Here is a 23,996-nt window from a genome sequence, read left to right as displayed (position 1 = left end):
TTGTTTGTTCAGATCTGTCTAATGTGAAGAAAGGAGGTGAAAAGTCAGTAGAGAGAGGGTCATTTTGAGCTGTATAAGTATTACCTCCGATAGGAATTGGGGCTTTTTTTTCGTTTGGCAGAACAACTTTTGTTTATTGTGAGTAAGGAAGACTGTTTGGGTCGGAGAAGGAGCCTTTTATTAGATTGATTTTTCTCTTCTTTATATGTTATGAATCAGGATGTTGTTGAGAGCATAAATATGAATGTGATTTGTGTTTGTGCCCATTGATGACTTATAGTTTATGATTTGCCTTGGTTGTTTGAATGTGATTCTTCATCATGGTTAATTCATGAGCAGTCTCTGATTCGAAACTATGTTAAACATCAATTGCAAGCTTTAATTCCATAAAAGGAATGTGTATTCCTGTATGAGTGATTGGATTACAATTTAGAATTGATGCAACCTTGTTCTTATGTGGACCAGTAATTGATTCATTTAGACTTGGGATTCATATATGATGTTTAACCTCTCTTTTGTCATACCCCTGCAGGATAGATTAGGATAGCTAGAACTAGATCAGAGTAGTTGGAAGTAGTGTAGATAGGATTTAATAAATAGAGGTTAGCTATTTTATTTTGTTGATTTAATTGAAGTCTTCCTCCCGAAGCAATCTATCAACGCATTTGACAGTTTACGGGGTCCCTTAAAACCCGTTGGAACTAGCCATTCCAAACAAAAGCAGGTCTAATTGGGGCTTGCGATCGGGTTAATTCCCCTTGTTGGTATAGCGAACATTCGCCATGTCAACAATCTCATATCACTTTTTGCCTTCATCCTGGTTTCTTCAATCTTAAACAATGACCAAAGTTCACTGAATGGGGTCGTTTCCTTCTTTCCATAGATGATTGATATGAAGTTGCCCCATTCCTCCGGTAGTACATTGAGCACAACTGTGGTCATCTATTATCAGAAATTATTTCCCCTAACTCTTGCGGTTTTTATCGTATTTCTGACATCGTCATAAAGTATGAGGCTATTCCTTTTTCCTTTGATATCTTCATCTTGTATAGCTTGGTTCTTAAAGATATGACTTCTCCAACGGTGCTTACGGAGAATAATTCTACTAACTTCTCGTAGATTTCTTTTGATGTCTCCAGTTTCGCAACATAAGGCATGAGGGGATTCTTGATGGATTCTACAAGGATCCTTTAAGCCCTTATCTCCCCTTTCATATACTTGGCTAGAGCTTGAGCTTCTTCCTTTGGAGGTTTAGTGATTAAACCCTTAACATGTCCAATGACTTCATTTTCTATGAGGATCAAATCTATCCTCTTCCATGCAAGAAATTTTGATGACGCAACCAGTTTGTTGCTCTCCTTGCAAAATGAAGTCATTTTGATAGATTCAGACATAGATATAAAGATACTTACTTATTAAGTGAAGATACTCCTAGATGACAGAATCTTCAACTTGATGCCTTTCTTGATGATGATGATAAAAGATGTCTCTTTGATGAAGATGTCTTACTTCAAGTGTGCTTTGATAGTGATCTTTGACTCAAGAATAGAGAGATCACCTTGATTCCTTGATGATGATGATAGTGCTTCTAGATGGTGTGATCCTCGAGTAGTCCTTCTTGATGCTCCTTAGATTGTTTGGCCCTTATGTATCCCTTCTTGATGATTCAATGTCCTCTTTGATGTCTTGACCTTTCTTGATACTCCTTTTGATGGTCCTTCTTCAAGCTGCCTTTCCTTGTCTTATCACCTTAGCTCTGATACCAAGTTGAGAAATCTAGGGGTAACAAATTAGATGATTTCTCTTACTTTGATAACTGCTTATGATGTATTTTTACTTAACTTAATTAGCTTATTCTTTCACTTGATTATATTAATGTTCTTTTCATCCAACAACTACCAAACCATAAAGAACAATAAGACAAGAAGACACAAGATATAGGTGATCAGCCAGGGCCAAAACCTCTCCACTTGAGAGGAAAACCCACAAGAATTCTTCTCTTCTTATATAACTTTGATTGACGAATTCCAAGACCTACGACCCTTGACCAAGACCCCTCCAAGACCAAGTCAAACCTTTTTCTTGATGAAATATCCTTCTAGCAACTTCGACTTGAACAACAACTTTGACACCCCAACATATTCTTCTGCAACTTCATCCTCGAACAATTTCTTCTACAGAAACCCTAGATCTTGCGCGTGAGAAAATTATGGTAGTTTCTTCCTCCTTTCCTCTTCGCTTGAGTTGATTCTCTCTTCTAGAGAATTCAGCTTGCAAGGTGTACTTCTTAATGCCTTAACTTGACTTCTCCATCTTGGTCTTTTCCACTGCAATAGGTGTGTTGATTTCTTTGCACGTCCAAAATTCTCGCTCTTCTTTTCTTCTTCTTGTCCTTATCTTCTTCGCACATTTTCCTCTTCCTTGATCGAACTTGTGTGAAGTTAGTGAGTGCTTCTAGTGAGGTCAAAGTCTCCCTTATATATAGGTCTCCTAATAGGTCGAGTTGCTTCTTTTAGGCCGAATTTTCCACTTGAGAAGGCCGACTTGATCTTCGCACCATGACAAGGTCTTGGAGGGTCTTTGAATCTAGATTTGACTCAAATAATATTCTTTACAATACGTAACATGCCCAAATGGGTCTTCCGTACATGACAATGACTCAATTAGCTTGTAGACTCAATGACAAGCCCTAGAAGCACTCAATGGGTGCTTGACCTAAAAATAAATATCTCGAGCATGAAATCCATGCCTCAAGAATAATAATAATAAATTTATTTTTCTCATTACATCAAATACATAAAATTATGATCACATATGTCATCATGAAGACTGAACCTAGTTACATATTTCAATAGACCAAGGGGATATAATTTCCAATTTGTTTGAGCTACCTTCGCTTCCTTTTGACATCATTCCATAGTAAGTTTAATGCTATTTTCTTCCATTCAGCTTGTAATTTCTGAAATTAGGGTTTATCTTGTGCCATATTAAGAAGTGCAATATCTCTTGTGAACTCTTGTTTGTACATGTTTATGCAAAATTTGTCATTCAAAAAGCCATCAAAAGAACTTGCTTTCATGCATCCTTTGACCTTAAATCGCATATGAAGGAAGTTGCTAGGGTTTCTATGTGAAGCAAATTGTCTTCCACTCTTCTTCATCCAAGGTCCTGATTCTTTGATCTCAATCTAATTGACTCCATTGCCCAATTGAATAAAGACACTAGTCTAGTTGTGTTGATCACTCTAAATTTCTCTATTTTCTCCTTTTTATGATAGCTAGGGTTAGGGTTTGGTCAAATTTTGCATCTAATAGCATTTTATACCTATATGTTATTGGGGAATTGCATTTATTAATGTTTAAAAACAAAATCTATCATTTATTGCATGTTCTACTATCAAAATTAGGGCTATCATCATATGTTTATTTTGTTGTTTTGTACATTTTTATCCAATAAAAACTTTTTGTTGACCTATTTTTTGCTTACCTCCCTTATAGCCTTCAATCTTGTGTTGATCTTATCCTTTGTAGGCTATTTCTTGGCTATGATATGGTTTTGCATGCTGTAAATCTGCCCATCATTGAAATCCTAACTTATAACAACTTTTTTTCTTAGTTTATTGGGGTTGGTTGAAAGTGTGCTTGAACACTTGTAAATCTTATCTTGGCCTCCAAGGATTTGCCAACACCTTCTTCCATAAGCATTAAGCTATTATCATCCTTGAGCCTTGCTTTATTGAAGATCTTTGTATGTGATATTGCTAGCAAGATCTTTAGATAATCATTTGTCTTAGTAATCCTGAGTCATCTATCCTTTAAGTCTTGCTAGGGAAGCCTTTGTGGGGATAACATTCTGACCACAAGACAGCAGAAGAGAGGCCACTGAGGTGACAATGGTGGCTAATCTCTTTGTTTCCCTAAGACCTAGGTTGCCTAGTGAGGCTTTGTAGTAGGTTGCTAGATTTTGTGGTGACACCGATAATGGCTCCAACCACTGTAGCAAAAGTACCAAGGAAATGTATTGTGCATTGATGGATTTGTGGGATAATTATAGCGTGAGATGAATCATTGACAAAATGATAATTTAATATCTGTGTGCCACTAGGAAAAGATATCCCTCTTATTTGTCCTTGTACTTGAGCAGCTTCAAGTAAATATCCTAGAGCATCAGCTGCAATAAAATATAAATAAGGGGCCAAGGGGCATCCTTGTTGAATAGACTAGGTAAGTGGAAGTTTGTCTCATAGTTGAACCTTTTGTATGGTTGAATTGAGTGTGACTTGACTTAGACATGCTTTCTTTGTAGATTTTTTTTCTCTCTCAGGAAACTGGGGCTACATTCATTTGTTATATGTAGTTGCAAATACTGCACAAAAAGACACGTAATATTTTAGAAAAACTACCATGGAAGAGTAATGGTTTATGAGATGGACTGGTATGGAATTATTATGTTTTATGACATTTGCTTTTACGAAAGAAAATAAGAAAGCAAATAAGTGAACCTCAACCAGCGAGGTAAACATTGTCCCAATGTAGATCCAATGTTCCAAATGATATTCCGAAGAATATATCAAGGAAGTCATTCGTGGACTGGGATATCATTTTCTTTCCAAGGAAAACTGTGGGGTATCCCCCCATGCCCCCGAAATATCCTGGTGGAGTGCGTATTAACTGCAAGTGAGAATTGTGGCTAGTAACCCAGGGACTTAACCAGATTTGAAACAATGAACTATGGCCTCCCCGTCAGAAACATGCCTTGGGTGGGTGGTTCAAGTGATTGAGCTAACCCACTCTTGGGGCTTAAAAATGAACTGGGGTGTGTGTGTGTCTTGGTTTCCTTACACAGGTTACAATCTATAGGAAGTTTTTTTGAGATTCTATTTTTATAATTGTTTTCTGTTGGAGAAATTGTTGATGAGTTTCAGTCACAGTAATTTAACTTGTCAAGCATCATTTAGTGCAAGCTCAGGATACATAACCATCAATTCAGGCAAGAAATCATATTTATGACATTGGTATGAAAATGTGATCTTGTTAAATTTTCCTCTACTATATTGAAGGTGAATCTTGGATTCTTTCTCTATGGTTAGAAATATATATGTTGTGTAAATTGATAAGAGTTGGCATTGAAGAATCTGATGTTTACACTTTTTCTTTTCGCACTCTGTATTTGGAGCTTCATCAAATGTTATAAGAATTTTTCTTTTCCTTTTCCTTTTTTCCCAGTCTGCAATACACCAAAGTTTTGCTGTTGCTGATAATTTGGGGGATGTTTCTGCTAAGTCCCAGGTAAAGTTCACTCGGTGACAATTCATGGTGCTTATTAACTTCATGCATGTTTGGTTTGATTTTCTATCTGTTAAAGTTCTCTGCTAATAGTTGAGCTTCTATCGACACTTTGGAAAACAGATACAAACAGTATGTTTTGACAACATTGGTCTTGCACTTGCGGCATGTTTGAATTTACTATGCAAAAACAACCCAAGGTTGCTCTCTATCTCTCCCTCTGTTCATGTTTTTGTCCTATATATTCATTCTTGTCCATGTTGCTGCTGTCATTTATCAGTTATGAGCTTATCATTAGTAAGCTTACTCATATTTTTTTAATTTGGTGCTATTTGTCATGAGTTCATTAGCTTTTATGTTAACAATTTCTTTGAATTGGGCAACTAAGGCTTTGGCCAGGGTTTACTTGATTAGTGTTGGGGTTGATTGGCATGTTGTTTTTTTTCCGTGTAACAAAGCACCCCACCCTCCAGCTAGTAACATGGCATAGTCGAACCAAATCAATTTGTTACGCAAGAGACTGAATTACTTTATAATGACAACACGATAGTCTGCAATAGGTCTAGTAGCATGCTGATGGAAGTGGTTGGATCTGGAAGGTGGGAAGATGATGAGAATTCTGCTGCCATCAACTGCTCAGAAAAATACTGTCTAACACCCCCCCCACTGTCTTCTCCACATGTAATGATAGAAGCCCATACTGTCTGTAGAAAGAGGAAAGAAAACATACCAGCTCTGGATGCATGCCAGCTGCTAAGTTGTACTGAAACGGATATGGGAATGGATATGGATACGGGTTTGAAACGGATACGGCAAATTTTCAAAAAATCTGGATACGATATGGTAGGAAACGGCAAACATACACACACACATATATATATAACAAAATAAGAATTTCATATTACCATTCATCTTTTAGAATCTAGATTATATCTAAAAATACATAATCAATTATCATCTATCATCATCATCAATTCAACATAAACATTGTCATCATCATTAATGATTATTATAACATTCATGATTCAACATATCATCAAGTTTCTATTTCAAATTTCAATCATCAACATGACAAGTTACAACATCATCACCAAAATTAATAATGCATACTACATAGTACAAAGTACAAAATGAACTATGACTGGCAGTCTACTATCATTATTCATAATTCATATGGTTGTTCAAAAGTTTAAAAGTTAAAACACCATCATAAATTGCATTTACATATAATCAAATATGTCTTCATTCCTGTCACTAAGAAGTTCCACATCCTCTTTAGAAGCGGGAACATTGTTGCCATGTCTACTTGAAGATCCACTTATTGGTGATTGTGCATCAAACAAAGTCATATGAGACCTGGCATTCAACGTCATATCCAAGTCAGGCAACTTTGGTTCCACATCCCATAATTTGGCGGCCCCAAATTTGTATTCGTCTCTCTTGTGTGATAGAAGGTGAAGGTTTGAATGAACATACACTAGTTCCTTAGCCTTCTTAGAGCCCAATTTATTTTGCTTCACCGAATGGATGAAGCCATATGTACTCCAGTTCCTTTCTGCTAAAGAGGAACTAACAACCTGTGACAAGATCCTGATGGCCAATTTTTCGATATGTGGAAGTTCCCCACCATAGTAGTTCCACCATTCAATTGGACTCATTGCCCTCTTGTCCCACATACAATCAATATCAGAACCCCAACCCTCTGATCCCACAAAATGAGCAAACTTTGCACGAATCCGAAGCCCAATTTCAGGATCTACAAAAAGCTTTCTAAAAGCCTTTTTAAATCCTTGTGAGACTTCTGGGTCTTTGCTTGGTGCGGTTCTTTCTGGATCACTTAGCAACTTTGCAACATAATATTTTGGATTCACTGCATAGGCCAAAAGGTGCAATGGGGTGGTCATCTTGTTCCACCTTTTGGTCAATATATCTTTTATTTCTCTGTAAAAGAATTCATCTGGGTCATTCTCCTTGGCATTTATAACCACCCTTATCTTCTATATCATGGAATCAATGCCCTCTTACACCTCTCCCAAATTAGACATATTTGTGTCAAATATACGGAGCAAATCCACAATTGGCTTAGTAAATGCCAAGAGGTACTCCACGTTATCCCACCATTCATCATCAACAACCAACTTTTTCACTGCTTGTGCTCTATCAGATTGGGATTGCCTCCATTGATTCCAAAGAGAACTACATACCATTGGTTGTAATGCATCTTTCACCTACAAAGTATGACGTGAGAAGCAAATTGAGTCTCAGCAACTTGCAGGGGCCAAATTTCCATTGTTTCAATAAATTAAAAATCATAATTTGATTGAATAACTATTATGATTCACGAATCATGACATTTGAGAATCCAATTTACATATTTGATTTTAGAGTCATAGAAATTAGAATTTATGAAATAAACTTTAAAGTTTAGGTACCTTAAGGAGCTCCAACTTTGCAAATTCCCTGTAGATGCATGGGGACATGTGGTGGTTTGTGATGAATGCTCGAATTTATTTTGCCTCTTCAAAAATAACATGAATCCTCTCAATTTTCTTCCGCATCTTGCTCAACATGAGGTTCAATGAGGTACAACACAAAGGGTCCAAAAGATGTACTGATATTTGCCTTCAATAATTAGGCTTGCTGCTCTACACACCATTGCATTGTCAGTTATTACTTGGACAACTTTTTTTGGTCCCACCAATTCAATTGCTTCAATAAAGATGTTAGCAATGAAGTGAGAATCTTTCATCTGCCCCTCACAATCCACTGCCTTCAAAAACACTGTCCCCTTCATTATTATGACTTATTAAAGCATGGGTTTCATGATTTTGTCATCATGTATTAGGTCAAAGTCCCCATTGAGGACTTCTAGGATTTATTCTGAGTTAATAAAGTCATTGTACTTTTAAAGAGACCTTTCATGGGCTTTTGAATCATGTAAAAAGGTTAAGTATTGAGTCAAATATGAATTATGTTGCCTCCACACCAAGTTGGCCTCGAAGAGGGCTATTTGACCTCAACAAAGGACTATAAATGAAGCAGTTCGAATTTTGTTTGAAGCACTCTTACAATAAGCAAGTTCGATATCTCTTAAAGCTGGGAAAAAGTGTGAAGTGGAGGAAAGAAGGCAAAAGGAGTGCGAGTTTGGTCTAGAATTAGGAAGGAAGGAAAATTGAAGTTTTGGTGCATCTATCTCTCTCTTATGACCTGGTTTGGAAGATTGAAGTTCTCTTGTTGATGCCATTGCCAATTGCTACATGTTGTTGCTGCTATAGGTCGAAGTTGCTACTGTTGGATGTTGCTACCTCAGGAAGTTGTATTGGGCCAAGATCGAAGTTTCTAAGTGAAGATCAAAGTCTCAAAAGCAAGGTTGAAGTAACTGAGTCGAAGAAAGTGCTTCTACTGCTGCTGCTACTGCCAGGTCAAGTAGGATCGTCTGCAAGAGAAGAAGAAGGCCGACTTGGTGTGGAGGAAAGTTTGTGTTAAGGTCTAGAGTCTTGGAATATCTCAGGAAAACTATTGAAGGAAGAATTACTGACTGGGTTTTCCCCTAGAGAGGGGTTTTTCCCTGGCTGTGAGCCTATATCTAGTGTCCATTGATTTATGTGCTATTGCTTTGGTAATTGCTTGATGAACTAAAAGAAAGAAGATTATAAAGAAACCAAGAAATCAAGAATATTACAAGTAATTATCAAGTATAAGAAAATCTTTCCTCCTTTATGATTTTCTAACACTTTGGGCTCTGAGCAATCACATTGATCAAAGTCCTACTCTTTTGATATTTCCATCCATTAGAAATGATGGACACCCCTGAAATGTGCCATGAATTACGAATGGGGCTTAATTTAGCCTCCAAATCTAACTTTTCAACACTCAACATTGTGGTGCGGACCTTCTCATATCCAGGGCTCTTGAACCCTTTTGGGCTTCATTCACTGCTTTTATCATCTTTGCCCAGTAAGGAGATTGCACAAGGTTAAAGGGAAGGCCATTTTCATAAATGCATTGACCTATAGCTGCAATTGCTGTCTCTCGAGCATCATTATTAAAACTCCTTTCAAGCGGTCCCAAATTAGACTGCTTTGAACCAACAATTCCATGAGAATGAAGTGGAGGCTTTGATGAAGATGCTCCCAACCTTGTTGGGTGGTTTAATTGAGAGGCAGGATTTGCTCATTTGCTTCTGCCTTATCTTGTTCTTTTTGATATTTTGCAAGTTTTACCTTGCTTAAACCATTTCCATTTGTCCCATTCTTTTTAGGTGGGCCACTGCATATTCAAACCCCATTGCCTTTCAACCCAAGTAAATGTGCTTTAACCCGTGTGTATGATCCCTTGTACTCTTTTTTACACTCACTGCAAACCCATGCCAATGATCCCCCTCCTCGGATCTTCCCAATAGTAGTTACATATTTCCAAAGTGGTGACTTTGGATCAACTTTAGGGGCAAATTCAATTTCATGTTCCACTTCCTCTACCTCATGAATGGATGAACTTGAAGTTTCCATGAATGATGATGATGATGTAAATGAAACTGCAAAATAAAAATGACAAATATGTATTTCAAAACAAGTTACAAACTTACAAGCCTTGAAAAAGAACAATCATTATTAAAAGTTAAAAGTTTGGTAAAATGCTCCAATAAAAAGTTCACAAGAGGTCTTAGGAGTCAAGACCCATTCTGTTAGGTCCCTTGGGGTTACCAGTCACCGCTGCAACTGGTGGTTGGACTGCCATCCATCCATAAATTCCAGGGAAGATGGGAGAGGTTTCATGTGAGCTTATATCTTCAGGAAAAAAATTATAGTTCCCTAATGTACTTCTTCCTGTCCCACTATATTGAGGCATTGCATCACCATATGATCAACTAAACAATAAATTATTCTCTTTACATATTGCAATTTGCATCATTGAATAATCAAATAATCAAGCATTGAGAAGATGCCTTTCATCATAGAGTAGAAATGATTCCATAAAATTTAAGAAGTCTAATAAAGAGAGCTAGCAAAGTTACCAGACTTGCCAGCTTGACCCAGAACCCCTAGTTCTATCCAGCCCGATCACTAAAACAGGTTGGTTAAGCTCAGACTGTATTTGAGTCTTTGACCAATGGACTTACTTAGAGGGGTCATGAAAATCCTACCCAGTTTTTAAAAACTTGCCAATGCCTGAATAGTGAAAAGCCCATTGAACCTTAAAAAAGTTAAAACCCACCATCTCTGGATTCGGAAACAATGACAACATCAAAAGGAAAGAAAAAATCAGAAATATAAGGAGAAGCTGGAGATATTTGCAAGACTGGTATTTCCCATCGACAACATGGTTAAATCCTGCATTTAGAAGTGGTCTGTTTTTTATAGAATTTTAATTTTTAAATGGCCTTTTGTTATGGCTGCTTGACAGTGGACACAGGTGTATTTTTTATTCTTAGGCTTGCTGCTTATCCCGTCGTGATTGATTAATGCAAGAGGTGGAGAGGGCTTTTAAATTAGAATAGCAAAGAAAACTGTTTGACAAGCTAAGCTGTAATGGTAGTCCAGAAGATGAAAAACCAAGCGATGTCGTCAATAGCCAAACACAAGTAGTTGAAGCTCCTTTGAAAACTTTAACAGGTACTCACGGGTTTCATCCCTGAGTCTCTTGGAAAGGCTGTGCAGGTTCTAAGTTTTAATCAAATATAACAGATATGAATCAAATATTATATAACAGATATGATTTTAAGTTTTATGAGTTTCTAACTTTCTCCTACCGGACCAGCGACGACTCCTCAAACAGCAAGCTCCAAGCTCGAAGACTCCTTTAGGCTTCAGCACGTGGCGACGACTCCTCAAGCTCAAGACTCCTCCAAGCTCCAATGCAATGCGGCAATGGCCATCTAACGTGTAGAAGGAAACAAAAGTTAATGAATAACATGTTAAAATGTGAATAGTGAAAAGTTAAAACCCTAAAGGCTGGCTGCTGAAGTTTAAAGTTTAAACACCGACTATTTTGATGCATTCCCGGTGACCAATAGCGTGATCTGTTTCTGGAAATCTGGATACTGATCACGATTTTATTGGATCCATATCTGGATTTCCGGAAACAGTTCAAAAACTGCCAAAAAAACCCAAAACGCGGGAGAAAACAGACTTGCAGTTTCCGGCATATCTAAACCGCCGTCAATGCGTTTTTCGTACATATCCGTACCGTTTCGTACCAGAATCCGTTTCTGATTCGGCGAATGGCGTTTCCGGCAAGTTAGGTAATCTGCTGTTTGGATGGTTTTTCAGTGGCAAAAAGCATCATTTACTAACTTTAATGATGATACTTACTAAAAAACACCTCTCATTGCTGATATCACGCAGAAGATTGTTGTTGTCTTGCTGCCAGACCACTGAACATCTAGAAAAGGTCACTTTCCCTCTACTAACTTCCTTTTCACATAATTCTCATGATAAAATATGCTAGAATATTTCTATCCAGTGCTAATCTCCAAGGGGATTATACTAATTCCAAGTCTGTTCCTGTGTACAACTTCCAATAAATCGCTGTTTGCCAATTCAAGGACTGATTTCTCTTTAAGTTTGTTGTAGTAGCCATACATGGACTGATTTATTTTGAATTCATTCACTGTCCATGTATGGTAACTGCGACAATCTTCTGTAAATACTCACATCCAACAGCACAGACACTTTCATGATAAATTTCTGAAAATGCTAAAACAGCAAATGCTTTTTGTCAGTGCTGATTTTCCTAAGGTAATTACTCTGTTTTAGGCAATACCTTCTATGATAAACTCCTTATTTCTGACCGTAGCTGTTGTTTTTCTTAGACATAGCTTAAAATCTGCTTAAAATAGTCACTTCCAGTGCTGATTTCTGGTAATTTTGGCTATATTTTCAGAATTACAGCACTTGACATGCTGCTATTCTCACCCATGTTCACCGATATTGGACATGTGGGTAGTTTCTTTGCCTAAAGAGGCCAGATTATACCCCTATGAATTCTCTTTGAAGATGAGGTTCTAATAGTATCTCTCATTCTATCATTGTTTAAGGGGGTCAAACTGGCTTTTAAGGCTATGCATGGAATGAGTGGATAAAAAAGTTATGTAAGGTCTGAAAAGTTTAACAAAATGAGCAAAATATGTAATTATGACAAAAGACAATCAACTAGCTTTTTCTGTTTGACAAATTTGGCTGCAACCACCCTTTTTAAGGCTTTTTACTTGGTAGAATTAGAATTAATAGTATGGATGACTTAGGGTTTTGGCTTGGCAATTTAGTACAAGTACTAATTATGCGAAGAAAATTGAACTAGTTTTGCGCTTGATATGATTAGCATGAGCAACTCTAAGGTTTTTCTTGGGTTGAATTAGCAATGGGGATTAGGGTTTTGGACTTGCCCAAGTTCACAAATTGCTTTAGGCTTTGTCCATGTAAAATTGGCAACATGAGTTAAGGTCTTTAAAAAATCAAACTAGCAAGGAAGGCAAGTGAACCTAGCAATCCAAATTGGGTTTAGGAAACTCAATTTAGGATTTTAGCCCAAAACAAATTCAGAACCTCACATTCGTGGGAACTCTCGAACATGCTGCCATGTATCACACCAAGAGAACAATCCACCTGTTTGACATTGTACTTGACTCATGAATCCTAGGAATTACTTTATTGTTGGAAATATTGAGAGCGGGGGTGAATCAATATTTCCTTTCAATGTTATATTATGCCAGTTAAAGTTACTAGAACACAAGATGAAGAATAAGAAGAATAATTTTGTTCATAAAAACAACGAGGACTCCAATCCTCTACAACAATTTAGGCTCCAACCTGTTGATTTATGGTAGCATTGGATGTGCTCTAAGCCTCAAAATTTGCAGGGAGGCTTGGACACATGTATTCCACAATACCCAGAAATCGTTTTGGGAAATTTCACCTAGAGACAATTTTATTAAAATAATTAATTATTTTTAATGGGTGCCTAAGTCTAAACTTAGGAAAATTAAAATAATTGAAGGGTATTAATTAAACTGTGGGTGAAAATTCTAGAAGAAGACAAGGATCAGGTCAATATGATCTGAGCCATTGATTAGAATCTAATTTGGGCCATTGATTGCTCAACTGGAGGATTATAAGGAGACTTGGATGGACATTTGGAAAACACACCGAGAAGATACTCAGTTACCAAAGTAAGATCGATTTTCTCACTAGTCGAAGTTTGGCAACAGGAATTTGAATAAGAGGGAGAGTTGCAGGTGAAAAAGGAGAGAGGGCATCAACATCAGTCCTACTTGCAAGAGCAGAAGAAGACGCAGAGCAGAGGATGGACAACGCTGAGGCTGTGACGCTGGGACGTAGGGATTGTGCAGTCCCTACGCCGAAGCTGACGCAGTGAGACGTAGAGGGGGCAACAAGTCCTCTCTAGAGTCAGAATTTAGCTAAGGAGCGTGAGAATATCATCTGCAATATTTCTCACAGAAATTTCTCTTCTATTCTGCTGGTTGTATCTTGTACATGAGATTTTTTCTGAAGATCAATAAAGAAACCCTCATATACTGCACCGTTTTTCCCACATTGGGTTTTTCCGGGGACAATTGTTCAAAAATAACTGTGTCATTGTGATTATACTTGTGCTAGTATTTTTCCTTGCATTTACTTTCCGTAGTATTTTAATTGTGAAGGCTGCAGTAGAATTTATTTCGATATTTGTTGTAGAAACATTGTGAATAACTTATTTATGAAATAATAAGTAGAAGAAATAATATTAGGCATGGCTGTTGGATTTCTATTTAGAAATTTTCACACAACCAGTACAACAAAATTCTAATTTCTACAAGGCTCTAACCTTGAATGAGGACTCCAATCCTCAAATATCAATCCAGGCTTCAACCTCTTATGAGGACTCCAATCCTCAAAAATCAATCCAGGCTCCAACCTGGTTTCTTACAAGGCTCCAACCTTGTATGAGGACTCCAATCCTCTAGGGCTCCAACCCTCTCAATTTACTTCAATTCTTTAAGGTGGCTTCTATACTTCTTCAAGACTTCCAAAAGCTTCTTCAACAAGTCTAGAAAGAGGTCTCCAACAAAGCTCCAATAATGCTTCAAGGACTGCTCCAACATGCTTCAAGGATGTCTCCAAGGGGTCTTTAAGATCAGCTTCAGTAAGTTCTCTAGATCAACTTCATGTCTGCAACAAGGGGTTCCAAAAATTGCTTCTTCAAATGTCTTCAAGATCAGCTTCAGCAAGTTCTCCAAGTCAACTTTATGTTTGCAACAATGGGTCTCTAGAAGTTGCTTTAATAGTCTTTGATCAAGCTGGTCTAAGGTATGCTCAAGAACAATTCAAGATTGCACCAAGAGGGTTCTCTAGGTCTGCTCAAAACTATGTTTCAGAATATCCAAGGTCAGCCCTCAAGGTTTGCCACAAGTGATGCCTTTGACTTGGATTAACACATGTTGTGGATTCACTGTAAGTCTTCACCGAATATGTTCCTCAAGAAGCTCTCCAAGTGTGCTCAAATGATGCTCTAGAAATCTTCATGCCATGCACAACAATTGTCTTTGACTCTGCACAAAGAAGGGTTCTAGGGATGCTCCATTCAAGAAGTATTTCGAAGCTTAAGAAACTCTTCAAAGATCACCATAACTCTGATCAAGGCCTCCTTTCAAATCTGGTCAAAGTAGGACAATTTCAAGACACTTCAAAATTGTTTTCAAAGGATTGCTTCAACATGATTACAAGACAACTCCAAATCTTCCTTAGGTCTAGTCCAAGGAAGGCTTCAATAATACTTCAAAAATTTCTAAACAGTGAACTTAAGACCCTTCAAATTGATTACCAATTAGGCCGAATTTCCAAGTCTAGGTAGCTCGAACTCTGTGTTATGCAAGGAAAAATTTCAGTGTCATAGAGGGGGCCGAAACTGCGATAGAGATCTGAGCCAATACAGGGCTGAAACTATGGCAGAGGTGTGACTTTTCACAGGGCTGTAATATGTTTAAGATATATCCAAAGAAAAACGCTTGTAGAAGACGTAAATTTGTGCCACAAGAGGGCCAGTTTTGTGGAACACATGAATTTAGCAAATGACAACCATAATATATATTTTATTAATAAATGAATAGACGATATTTACATTTTGTGGGAGGCCCTAGCTATATACTGCCTTGGGTGCCTCTTGGTGAATGGGCTTGATCATGCCCTTTGCCTAATAACTTATGAACTAACTAATTTTTTATATAACATTTTCTTCCTCTCAAAAGAATGATTTGTCCTTAAAGCATATGTAATGACGGATGTTGTTGACAAAATGCTTCAGTCCCCCAAGAAGCTTCTTCTTCTGGTAAGTCCTTCCACTTGATCAAGTAGTCCTTGATTACACGAGATCGAAGCTTCCTTTCTCTGGTGGTTATGATACCTTTTGGTTCTAAAATGACCCTTTCTTCATCATCTAGGGATGGAAGCGTTGTTTGCACTGATTGATGGTCGCCCAGTGCTGCCCTTTTAAGGCAGGAGACATGGAAGACGACGTGAACACGACTTTTCTCTGGAAGGTTTAAACTCTATGCAACTTGGCTGATCTTTTTATTGATTTGATATGGTCCATAGAACTTCGGTGCCAAATTATTTTTTCCTTTTTGTTTCAAGGACAACTATTTGTATGGCTGGAGTTCGACAATACCCATTCTCCAACTTCAAATTCTCTTTCGGTCCGCTTGTTGCTTCATACGGTTCCTTGCATTATTCAAGTTTTCTTTTAGGGTTTGGATGATTTTTTGGGTTTCTTCTCGTTGGTTTTTAATAGTGGGAAGATTCGTCTGGAGAGCTAGATCCTTCCATTTTGGGGGTTCATATCCATACAAGGCTTGGAATGGAGTCATTTTTGCTGTTGTATGATAAGTAGAATTATAGCACCATTCAGTGAGATGCAACCACTGAGCCCACTTATTTTGTTTTTCTGCAGCGTAACAACGTAGGTAGGCTTCCAAACATTTATTGACAACCTCTGTTTGTCCATCTGTTTGAGGGTGACAAGCGAAACTCATATTTAGGTAGGTTCCTATGTGGTTGAACAATTCCCTCCAAAAATTACCCTTGAATTTGGCATCTCTGTCACTCACAATGACTTTCGGAAAATCGTGTATTTTATATATATTTTTGCAAAATATTTCAGCAAATTGTTTAGCAGAGTCTGATTTCTTTATTGCCATAAAGTGACCATATTTGGTGAGTCTTCCGACTACTATGAAAATCTTGTCCTTGCCCTCAGATACAGGTAATCCCTCAAAGTCCGTGGATATTTCTTCCCATTTCTGATTCAGAATGTTTAAGGGGTGAAGTAATCCAGGTGTCATAATATTTTCACTTTTATTTCTTTGACATGTGTCATATTCTGCTACATATTTCTGAATATCGTGACTCATCCCCTCCCAAAAGAATGATTGACGTGCATTGTAGTAAGTTTTAAAGAATCCTACATGTCCGACTGACAGTGAATCATGTGACTCCTTGAGTATCTTGGATTTAAACTTGGAGTTTGAATTTAGATAGATTCTTGCTTTGTACCATAGATGTCGTTCTTTCATTGAAATTTGGAGTTGTCTCGAAGGTTATTGATTATCGTAGTTATTTCTACATCCTTGGCATACTCACTTCGAATCTCATTAAGCCATTCAGGAACAACAACAGAGACTGCAAGTAATGCTGGTTCTTCGTCTTTCCTAGATTGGGCATGTGCTACTACATTGTCTTTTCCCCTTTTATGTAGTATCTCCATGTCAAAGGCGACAATTTTTTCAATCCATTTTTGTTGTTCTTCAGAAAGTGTTTTTTGTTGGAGGTGCTGGAGACTGTTATGGTCTGTTCGAATGGAGAACTTACTTCCCAAAAGATATTGTCTTCACTTAGCTAGTGCGTGCATAATAACGAGCATTTCCTTGTTGTATGTGGACTTAAGACGTTCTCTTTTATTGAGCTTCCTGCTTTCAAAAGCTATTGAAAGCCCTTCCTACATTAACACTGCGTCTATACCGAATCAGGAAGCATCACACTCGATGGTAAATGGTTTAGAGAAATCTAGAGTTGCCAATACCGGGGCATTAGACATAATTTCCTTCAGTTCTTCAAAACACCTTCTTGCTTCCTCATCCCATTGAAATGAATTCTTCTTTAAAAGGTTTGTTAGAGGTGCAATTATATGTGCATAGTTTTTAATAAATCTTCGGTAATATCCCGTCAATCCTAAGAACCCTCTTAGCTTGGATATATTAACTAGTTTGGCCCATTCCTTTATAGCTTTGATTTTATTAGGGTCCACTTTTATGCCTTCATGAGATATGATGTGTTCGAGATATTCTACTTCTTCCTTTCCAAAGGTGCATTTGGATTTTTTTGCGTAGAACTGATGCTCTTTCAGTAGTGTAAAAACTTTATCCCGATGTTGTAGGTGCTCCTTCCAAGTTTTACTGTAAACTAAAATATCATCAAAGAACACTAATACAAACTTCCTAAGATATGGACAGAATAATTCGTTCATAGTGGCTTGGAACGTTGCTGGTGCATTGGTTAACCCAAATGGCATTACTTTAAATTCATAGTGACTTTCTTGTGTTCGGAATGCCGTTTTTGGTATATCTTCCAACCTGATTTTGATTTTATAATAACCCGACCTTAAGTCCAATTTTGAGAAGTATTTTGCGGCATGTAGTTCATCCAACATTTCGTCGATAAAGGGAATTGGGAATTTGTTTTTAATCGTTATTTTGTTTAATCCTCTATAGTCAATGCATAGCCTGAATGAACCATCCTTCTTCCTTACCAATACCACTGGAGCAGCATATGGACTCTTACTTTTCGAGATGATCCCACACTTTAAAAGGTCTTGGATTAATCTCTCAATTTCCGTCTTTTGGTGATGTGGATATCGATACGGCTTGATGTTGACGGGGTCTGACCCTGCTTTGACTTCTATTGTATGCTCAATTTCCTTGTTAGGAGGCATTTTCATAGGCAAGTCTTCAGATACCTTTTCATGCTTCTGAATTAGATCTTGTATCTCTGGTGATTCTTCGCTGATCATGTTTGCAGATAACATTTCTAATTGGTGACATTGTGCTACATAAGCGGGTGCTCCTTTTCAAATCATCTTCATCATTTGAGATGATGATACGATTTGATTCTCTGGTGCTTGGAATCCGTATAACTTGTACCTCTGCCCCTTCCTAGTTAAAGCTTATGAACTATACTTGATGGTTGGTGGAATAAGTGCCTAGAGTTCGTAGCCATTGGATATCTAAGACCACATCTACTCCACCTAATGGTATAGTGTAGAACGGGGATTCTAAATTAAAATCTTGAATCTGCAATTTGAACTTATGGCATTTCCCTACCTTTTCGATCTTCTTACCATCTGCTACCATCATCTTCATGTTGGGTAAGGGAAATGAGAAAATGTTGAGTCTCTTTGCGACGGTTGCATCTAAAAAATTGTGGGTGCTACCAGAGTCTATGAGAACCACTACGTTGTTCTTCTTTATATGTCCTTTCAATTTTAGAGTCTGGGGTTGTGATATACCTGTCATAGTTGATAGTGAAACTTGCGGAATACTTCCGTCATCTAATTCTGGAGAGAATTCTGGGGCATCTTCTGTTTCTTCTATGTCTGAGTCATCACTGTTTGAATCATTAGTTGCTTCACAGTTATATAGGTTCTTTGATTCTTTTCTTGTTGCACACCTATGTTTAGGGTCCCACTTCTTGCCACAACGTTTGCATTTGCCTTCTTTTATCCTTTGCATTTCTACGTTAGATTTTCGCCTTCACGACGATGTGGTGGAACATATCTTATATTATCCTTATCCACAGACTAGGGCATTCTTCGTCTCGAATATAATTTTTCCAGTTTTGACCACAGTATCTGTTCAAATTTCTTTTTAGCAGCGTTTGCTTTTTGTCTTGCTACTTCTATTGACGTAATGTCATGAAGCTCAAGTTCCACTCGTAGATGAGTTTTAAGTCCGGAGATGTATGATTGAATTAGGCGAGATTCTGATAACCTAGGTACTCGTGTTGCTAAGGTCTCCCATTCTTGAGTGTATTCATCCACATTTCCTTTTTGTCACAATCTGATGAGTGTTGAAAAGAATTCTTCTTCCTTTACACCTTGGAATCTTTTAAAGAATGCATCCTTAAACTTTCTCCAACTGATGGCGATTGTCGTCTTCTTCCACCACATATACCAATTATATGCTTCTCCTTCCATTTTCATGGAAGCGTGCCTAATATTTTCATCATCATTGTCGATGTCATAAATCTCGAAGTATTCTTCTGCTTTATTCAGCCACGCAACGTTGCATTTTTCGTTACCATCGAATTTGGGTAGTGCGATTTTTGCCTTTGGTTGATACGTCGCTAATGGTGGAGCGAAAAGAGGGTATTGATTGATGAATGAATTCCAAAGTTGCTTATTCGAAAAATTCACGTTACTATTTCCTTGATGGTGTGTGGATGATTTTTTTGGAGACTCCGCTTTTTCATGAGAATTTGCTGAATTTGTTGAATTTGATGAATTGTGCTGTTGATTACCTCCATCATCTTGGAGTAGTTGTTCGGGTGTAACCTTCCTCGTTTCACACCGAGTGTTCAGCAACGTCATTGTCGGGTTATGATTCATTTCGGATTGGATATGGTTCTGCCCGAGCTGTAGTTCTATCCGATGTGTCGTATCCTGAAGCTTCTTGATATCATCAAAATGTTTGATAACCCTACTCTCGAGATCGACTAATTTTTGGTTGAAATCATTGGAGTGGCTAGTAATCCTATTCTCCAGATCAATCAATTTTTTGCTGAAATCGGCCACTGACATCGATGACATTGAATGAGTTTGTGGGGGTGTATATTTGTCCGCCAGCTTAAAATTCCTTCCTTAACTTGAACTATTTTTTTTTTTAAATTAGTATAGTTATAAACCATATAATAATTAATTAAAGTTAATCAATCAAATTATGCATACTCATAAGCTATATACTAATTAATTAATTGAACTTATAACTAGTTAAGGATTAGCCTTACATATATACACGTATGCACCTAATGTTCGAAAGTTTGATGGGAAACAAACGTAGATAGGGACGGTGGAAGTCGAGGGCAGAAGATGTCGGATAGGGACGGTGGAAATTGAAGGCAGAAGACGTTGGTGGGGGAGCATGATGGCGGGGAGATGACGTGGGGCAGGGCAGAAGAAAACAGTGGTTGAGTTGACATCGGAACTATGATTGATGGCGGTGCAACAAATCGAAGGGATGTCCCAGAGAATGCGGATTTGTGGATGCGGGGGATAGCGGATGGCGACGGTGAGACGACAGGAGATTTGTGACAGTGGCTGGTACATGGACGCTGGACGCTGCAAACAACGATTGAGGCAACGTAGCACGGGACAAAAACGAAGGCAATGATCTACCCTCTGATACCAGATGGAACACACAAATTTAGCAATTAACAGCCATAATATATATTTTATTAATAAATGAATAGATGATGTTTACATTTTGTGGGAGGCCTTGGCTATATACTGCCTCGGGTTCCTCTTGGTGAATGGGCATGATCTTTGATCATGCCCTCTGCCTAATAAATTTTGATCATGCCCTTTGCCTAATAAATTATGAACTAACTAATTTTTTATATAACATTCTTCAACAATGAGTAGCTCTAAAAATACTTCAAGGATTGGTCTTTAATCATTCAATAACCCTCTTCTCTATAGTTTGATGTGTCACTTCCTTTTCTCTGGCTTCACTGAATTGTTTCTTCAGATGTTCTCTTCTTAACCTTTGACTGCTTTCCTTTAGATCATTTGCTTCTGAGATACTTGCTTGACCATGTTGCACAAATGATGAGTCAAAAACATATTTATATATGTCCCAAGCGTATTTTGGAGCCGACATATAGTTTGAAACGTCATGTCTTTTGAGGGAGAGCCGACCTGTAGGCCGACTTATTAATGTAATGGATTTCTTTGTAAAACATGTGATCGACCCGTTAAATTACCATACATCTAGATTTTGTTGACCTGATATGTATGCTTTGTATTTCCTAGGAAAATGTTTTGTATCAACAAATGACTAACCATGCTTATATATTATCAAGTCTGGGAGAGCTTGATGGAGTCTTAAATCGCAGATAGAAGTATATGTGGCAATAGACTGAGTTTTCATGTCATTGTTAAGAGGCAGTGTGATAATCTCGAGCAGAAGTGGCAACATCAAGAAGAGGTCGACTTGTATAACAAGAGGCTGGCTTGTATAACAACAAAGAGATGGATTTCATAAAGTCTTCACAAGTCTGAACATAGAGTGCAACTTTCATGACCATGATATTCACATTCACACTGCTACTCTTGTGACATAATAGAATCATTTTTAGTTGATGAGTAACCAACTTTAGATCAATCTTAACCTGCGACCTATCAATATTGGTATGAATATGATCTCTGCATTCTGTCTCTCTGTGGTGCCTTGCTTTGTCATCAATGACAAATCTATCCGACATCTATCACTGCACACTTGGAACCTATTAGTTTTTTGTAGCTCAGATAGGTTTTCTAGTCTATTGGTGTCTATGAGGCTAATGAACACATGCGGATTAATTATCTCCAATACCCAGAAAAGTTTCTAAGGAAAATGTCTTAATTAGATTAATTAGCCAATTTTTAATTATTTTCCTAAGTCTAACTTAGGAAAAGTAGTTAATTAAATCAAATTATTTGAGACAAAATCAATTTTGCTCTAGCGACTTCTAGAAAAGTCATGTGATGGGGTCAAGATGATCTTAGCCATCAACCAGATTAGATCGTGGTCATTGATTAGTCAACGAGTGATTATAAGAGCAAATCGATGGGGCTTATGGAGACAGTGAATTGCAATGAGAACAAGGGCACAATGATAGCGTGGAGGACACTAGTAGCAGGGTTTCAATAGGAAAATTGAGAGAATTTCCAGAGAAAATCTTCATGAAGATTCCAGTTATTCCGAGAGAAGGAAGGAGGCCGAATTAAGTCTGCATAAGCCAGTGAGAGTTGTTGTGCAACAGTTTGATTTCCAGTTACTAGAGACAATTGCTAGAGCTAGTGTTGCAAACATCTTGATTTTATGGCGATCTTATCTCGATTTCATGATTTTTTGGCCTAGCCAATGTTTGCCAATTTTTAGGAATATTTTGGTGTTATCTTAATTTTGTCTTTGCTGATTTTTATCGATATTTTAGCGATTTTTATGATTTTTTGGTTTTCCGGACCCTTGCCGATTTTATCTCGATGTCGATGTTTGCAACATTGGCCAGAGGAAGAGCGAGTTGCTGGAGGCAAAGGATATTGCCAGAACAAATTTCAGGAGGCAGTACAAGTTCTAGAAGAGGCCGTACACATTTCCAGTTTTGCTAGTGCATGTTGCTGGAGGAGGTGGGAGTTGCACAGAGAAGGCTCGAGTTTGCTAACAGAGGTTCAATTTGGCTAGTAGAGGTGGAGAAGAGATATTTCCAGAGCTCTGCCAGTGAGAGGCAAGTAGTCTATGTAATTCTCAAATTGCTGAAGATTGTTAATAATAAAACCCTCACTGTTGCATTGGTTTTCCCCACACTTGGTTTTTTCTAGGGGTAATTGTCCAAAAATATTGGTGTCTACTTTTTTGTGTGTTCATTATTATCTCAGTTCTTGTTATTATTTGTGAAGATTGCAGTAGTGATTTTATTCGTTATTTGTTGTAATTAATTTCTGAAGGCAAATAATTTGCATAAAAGATAGAAGAATAATTTCCCGTATCTGCAATTAAGGAAATTTCACATGGTATCAGAGCAAATCTAAAGCGCAGGAGTTTATGGGAGTAAATCAACACAGGGCATAGGAAGGGATAACGAGGGTTTATAAAACCCAGTTCGAACTTCTTCAAACTTATTGAGTTTTTTCGAATTTCTGAGGGTTTCAATAGAAGGCCTTAGCAAGTTTGAGAGATCAGGATAGATTGGATGGAGAATCTAATTTTGGTGTTCGGAAACGCAGAATTATTTTGTTGTTGGAAGAGAATGGTCTTAAGGAGTATGCGACAAGGGTTCCTTTTTATGTGTGGAGCATCAAGTGTCCTAGGAGTCAGGTGATGGCTAATGAGGGGGGTATAGCTCATGTTAGGATTTTGCTCACTTGCTAATTTTAGTCCCAACCATCTTTAGAATTTTTCCTTTTTCTTTTATTGTGGCTTTCTTTGCTTTTATCATTCGTTTAGCCACGTAAACTTGTTGACGTTTGTAGCTCGGAAAGGTACTTTTGCAAAGGCCTAGTGTCTAGGTGTGCAAAAGTCACCCAAAATCTCCTTAGACACTTGCTCTAGTGTGAGCAAGTTGCATTTGTAACTTAGCCTAAGTTAGACTTTGGAAAAACACATAATTATACTTTTGGCTTATTGAGCTAAACTAAACTTAGGAAAAGTAAAGTAAATTACTTTAGTGATTATGTTTTAATCTCAACCCTTGATTTCAAGTGAGGCGAGATCTAATCTTGGCTGTCAATCACTTTAGAGATTAGGGTTAGGGATTTAACTCAATGTAAAGTTATAAAAGCAAGGCTAGGGAGAAGGAGAAGACACCATATAGAACAACACAAGATTGAGAGAGGCTTCTTAGTGAGTGTGTTGGGTCTGAGGAAGGGGCAACAAGGAGATCCAAATCAGCCAAGGAGGGTTGATCA

The 23,996-nt window shown here is 37.7% G+C and overlaps 1 protein-coding gene across 3 annotated transcripts in view; it reads left to right on the top strand.

Moving 5' to 3' along the window:
- The window catches only part of RUS4 (root UVB sensitive protein (Protein of unknown function, DUF647)), a 258,710-nt gene that overhangs the window by 118,334 nt on the left and 116,380 nt on the right, over positions 1-23,996 (top strand). For all 3 annotated transcript variants that reach the window (XM_089422832.1, XM_089422829.1, XM_089422840.1), the window contains exons 4-5: positions 5,226-5,288; positions 5,409-5,485. In XM_089422832.1, the coding sequence (XP_089278958.1) occupies positions 5,226-5,288; positions 5,409-5,485 (140 nt within the window). The remainder of the gene's footprint in view (positions 1-5,225; positions 5,289-5,408; positions 5,486-23,996) is intronic.

The sequence above is a fragment of the Pinus tabuliformis genome, chromosome 6 (assembly GCF_031772625.1).
Source record: "Pinus tabuliformis cultivar Carrire ecotype Pingquan chromosome 6, CPIR1, whole genome shotgun sequence".
NCBI classification, from domain to species: domain Eukaryota; kingdom Viridiplantae; phylum Streptophyta; class Pinopsida; order Pinales; family Pinaceae; genus Pinus; species Pinus tabuliformis.
The sequence above is the reverse complement of the archived record's forward strand: the minus strand, read 5'-3'. Positions and strand labels throughout refer to the sequence as shown.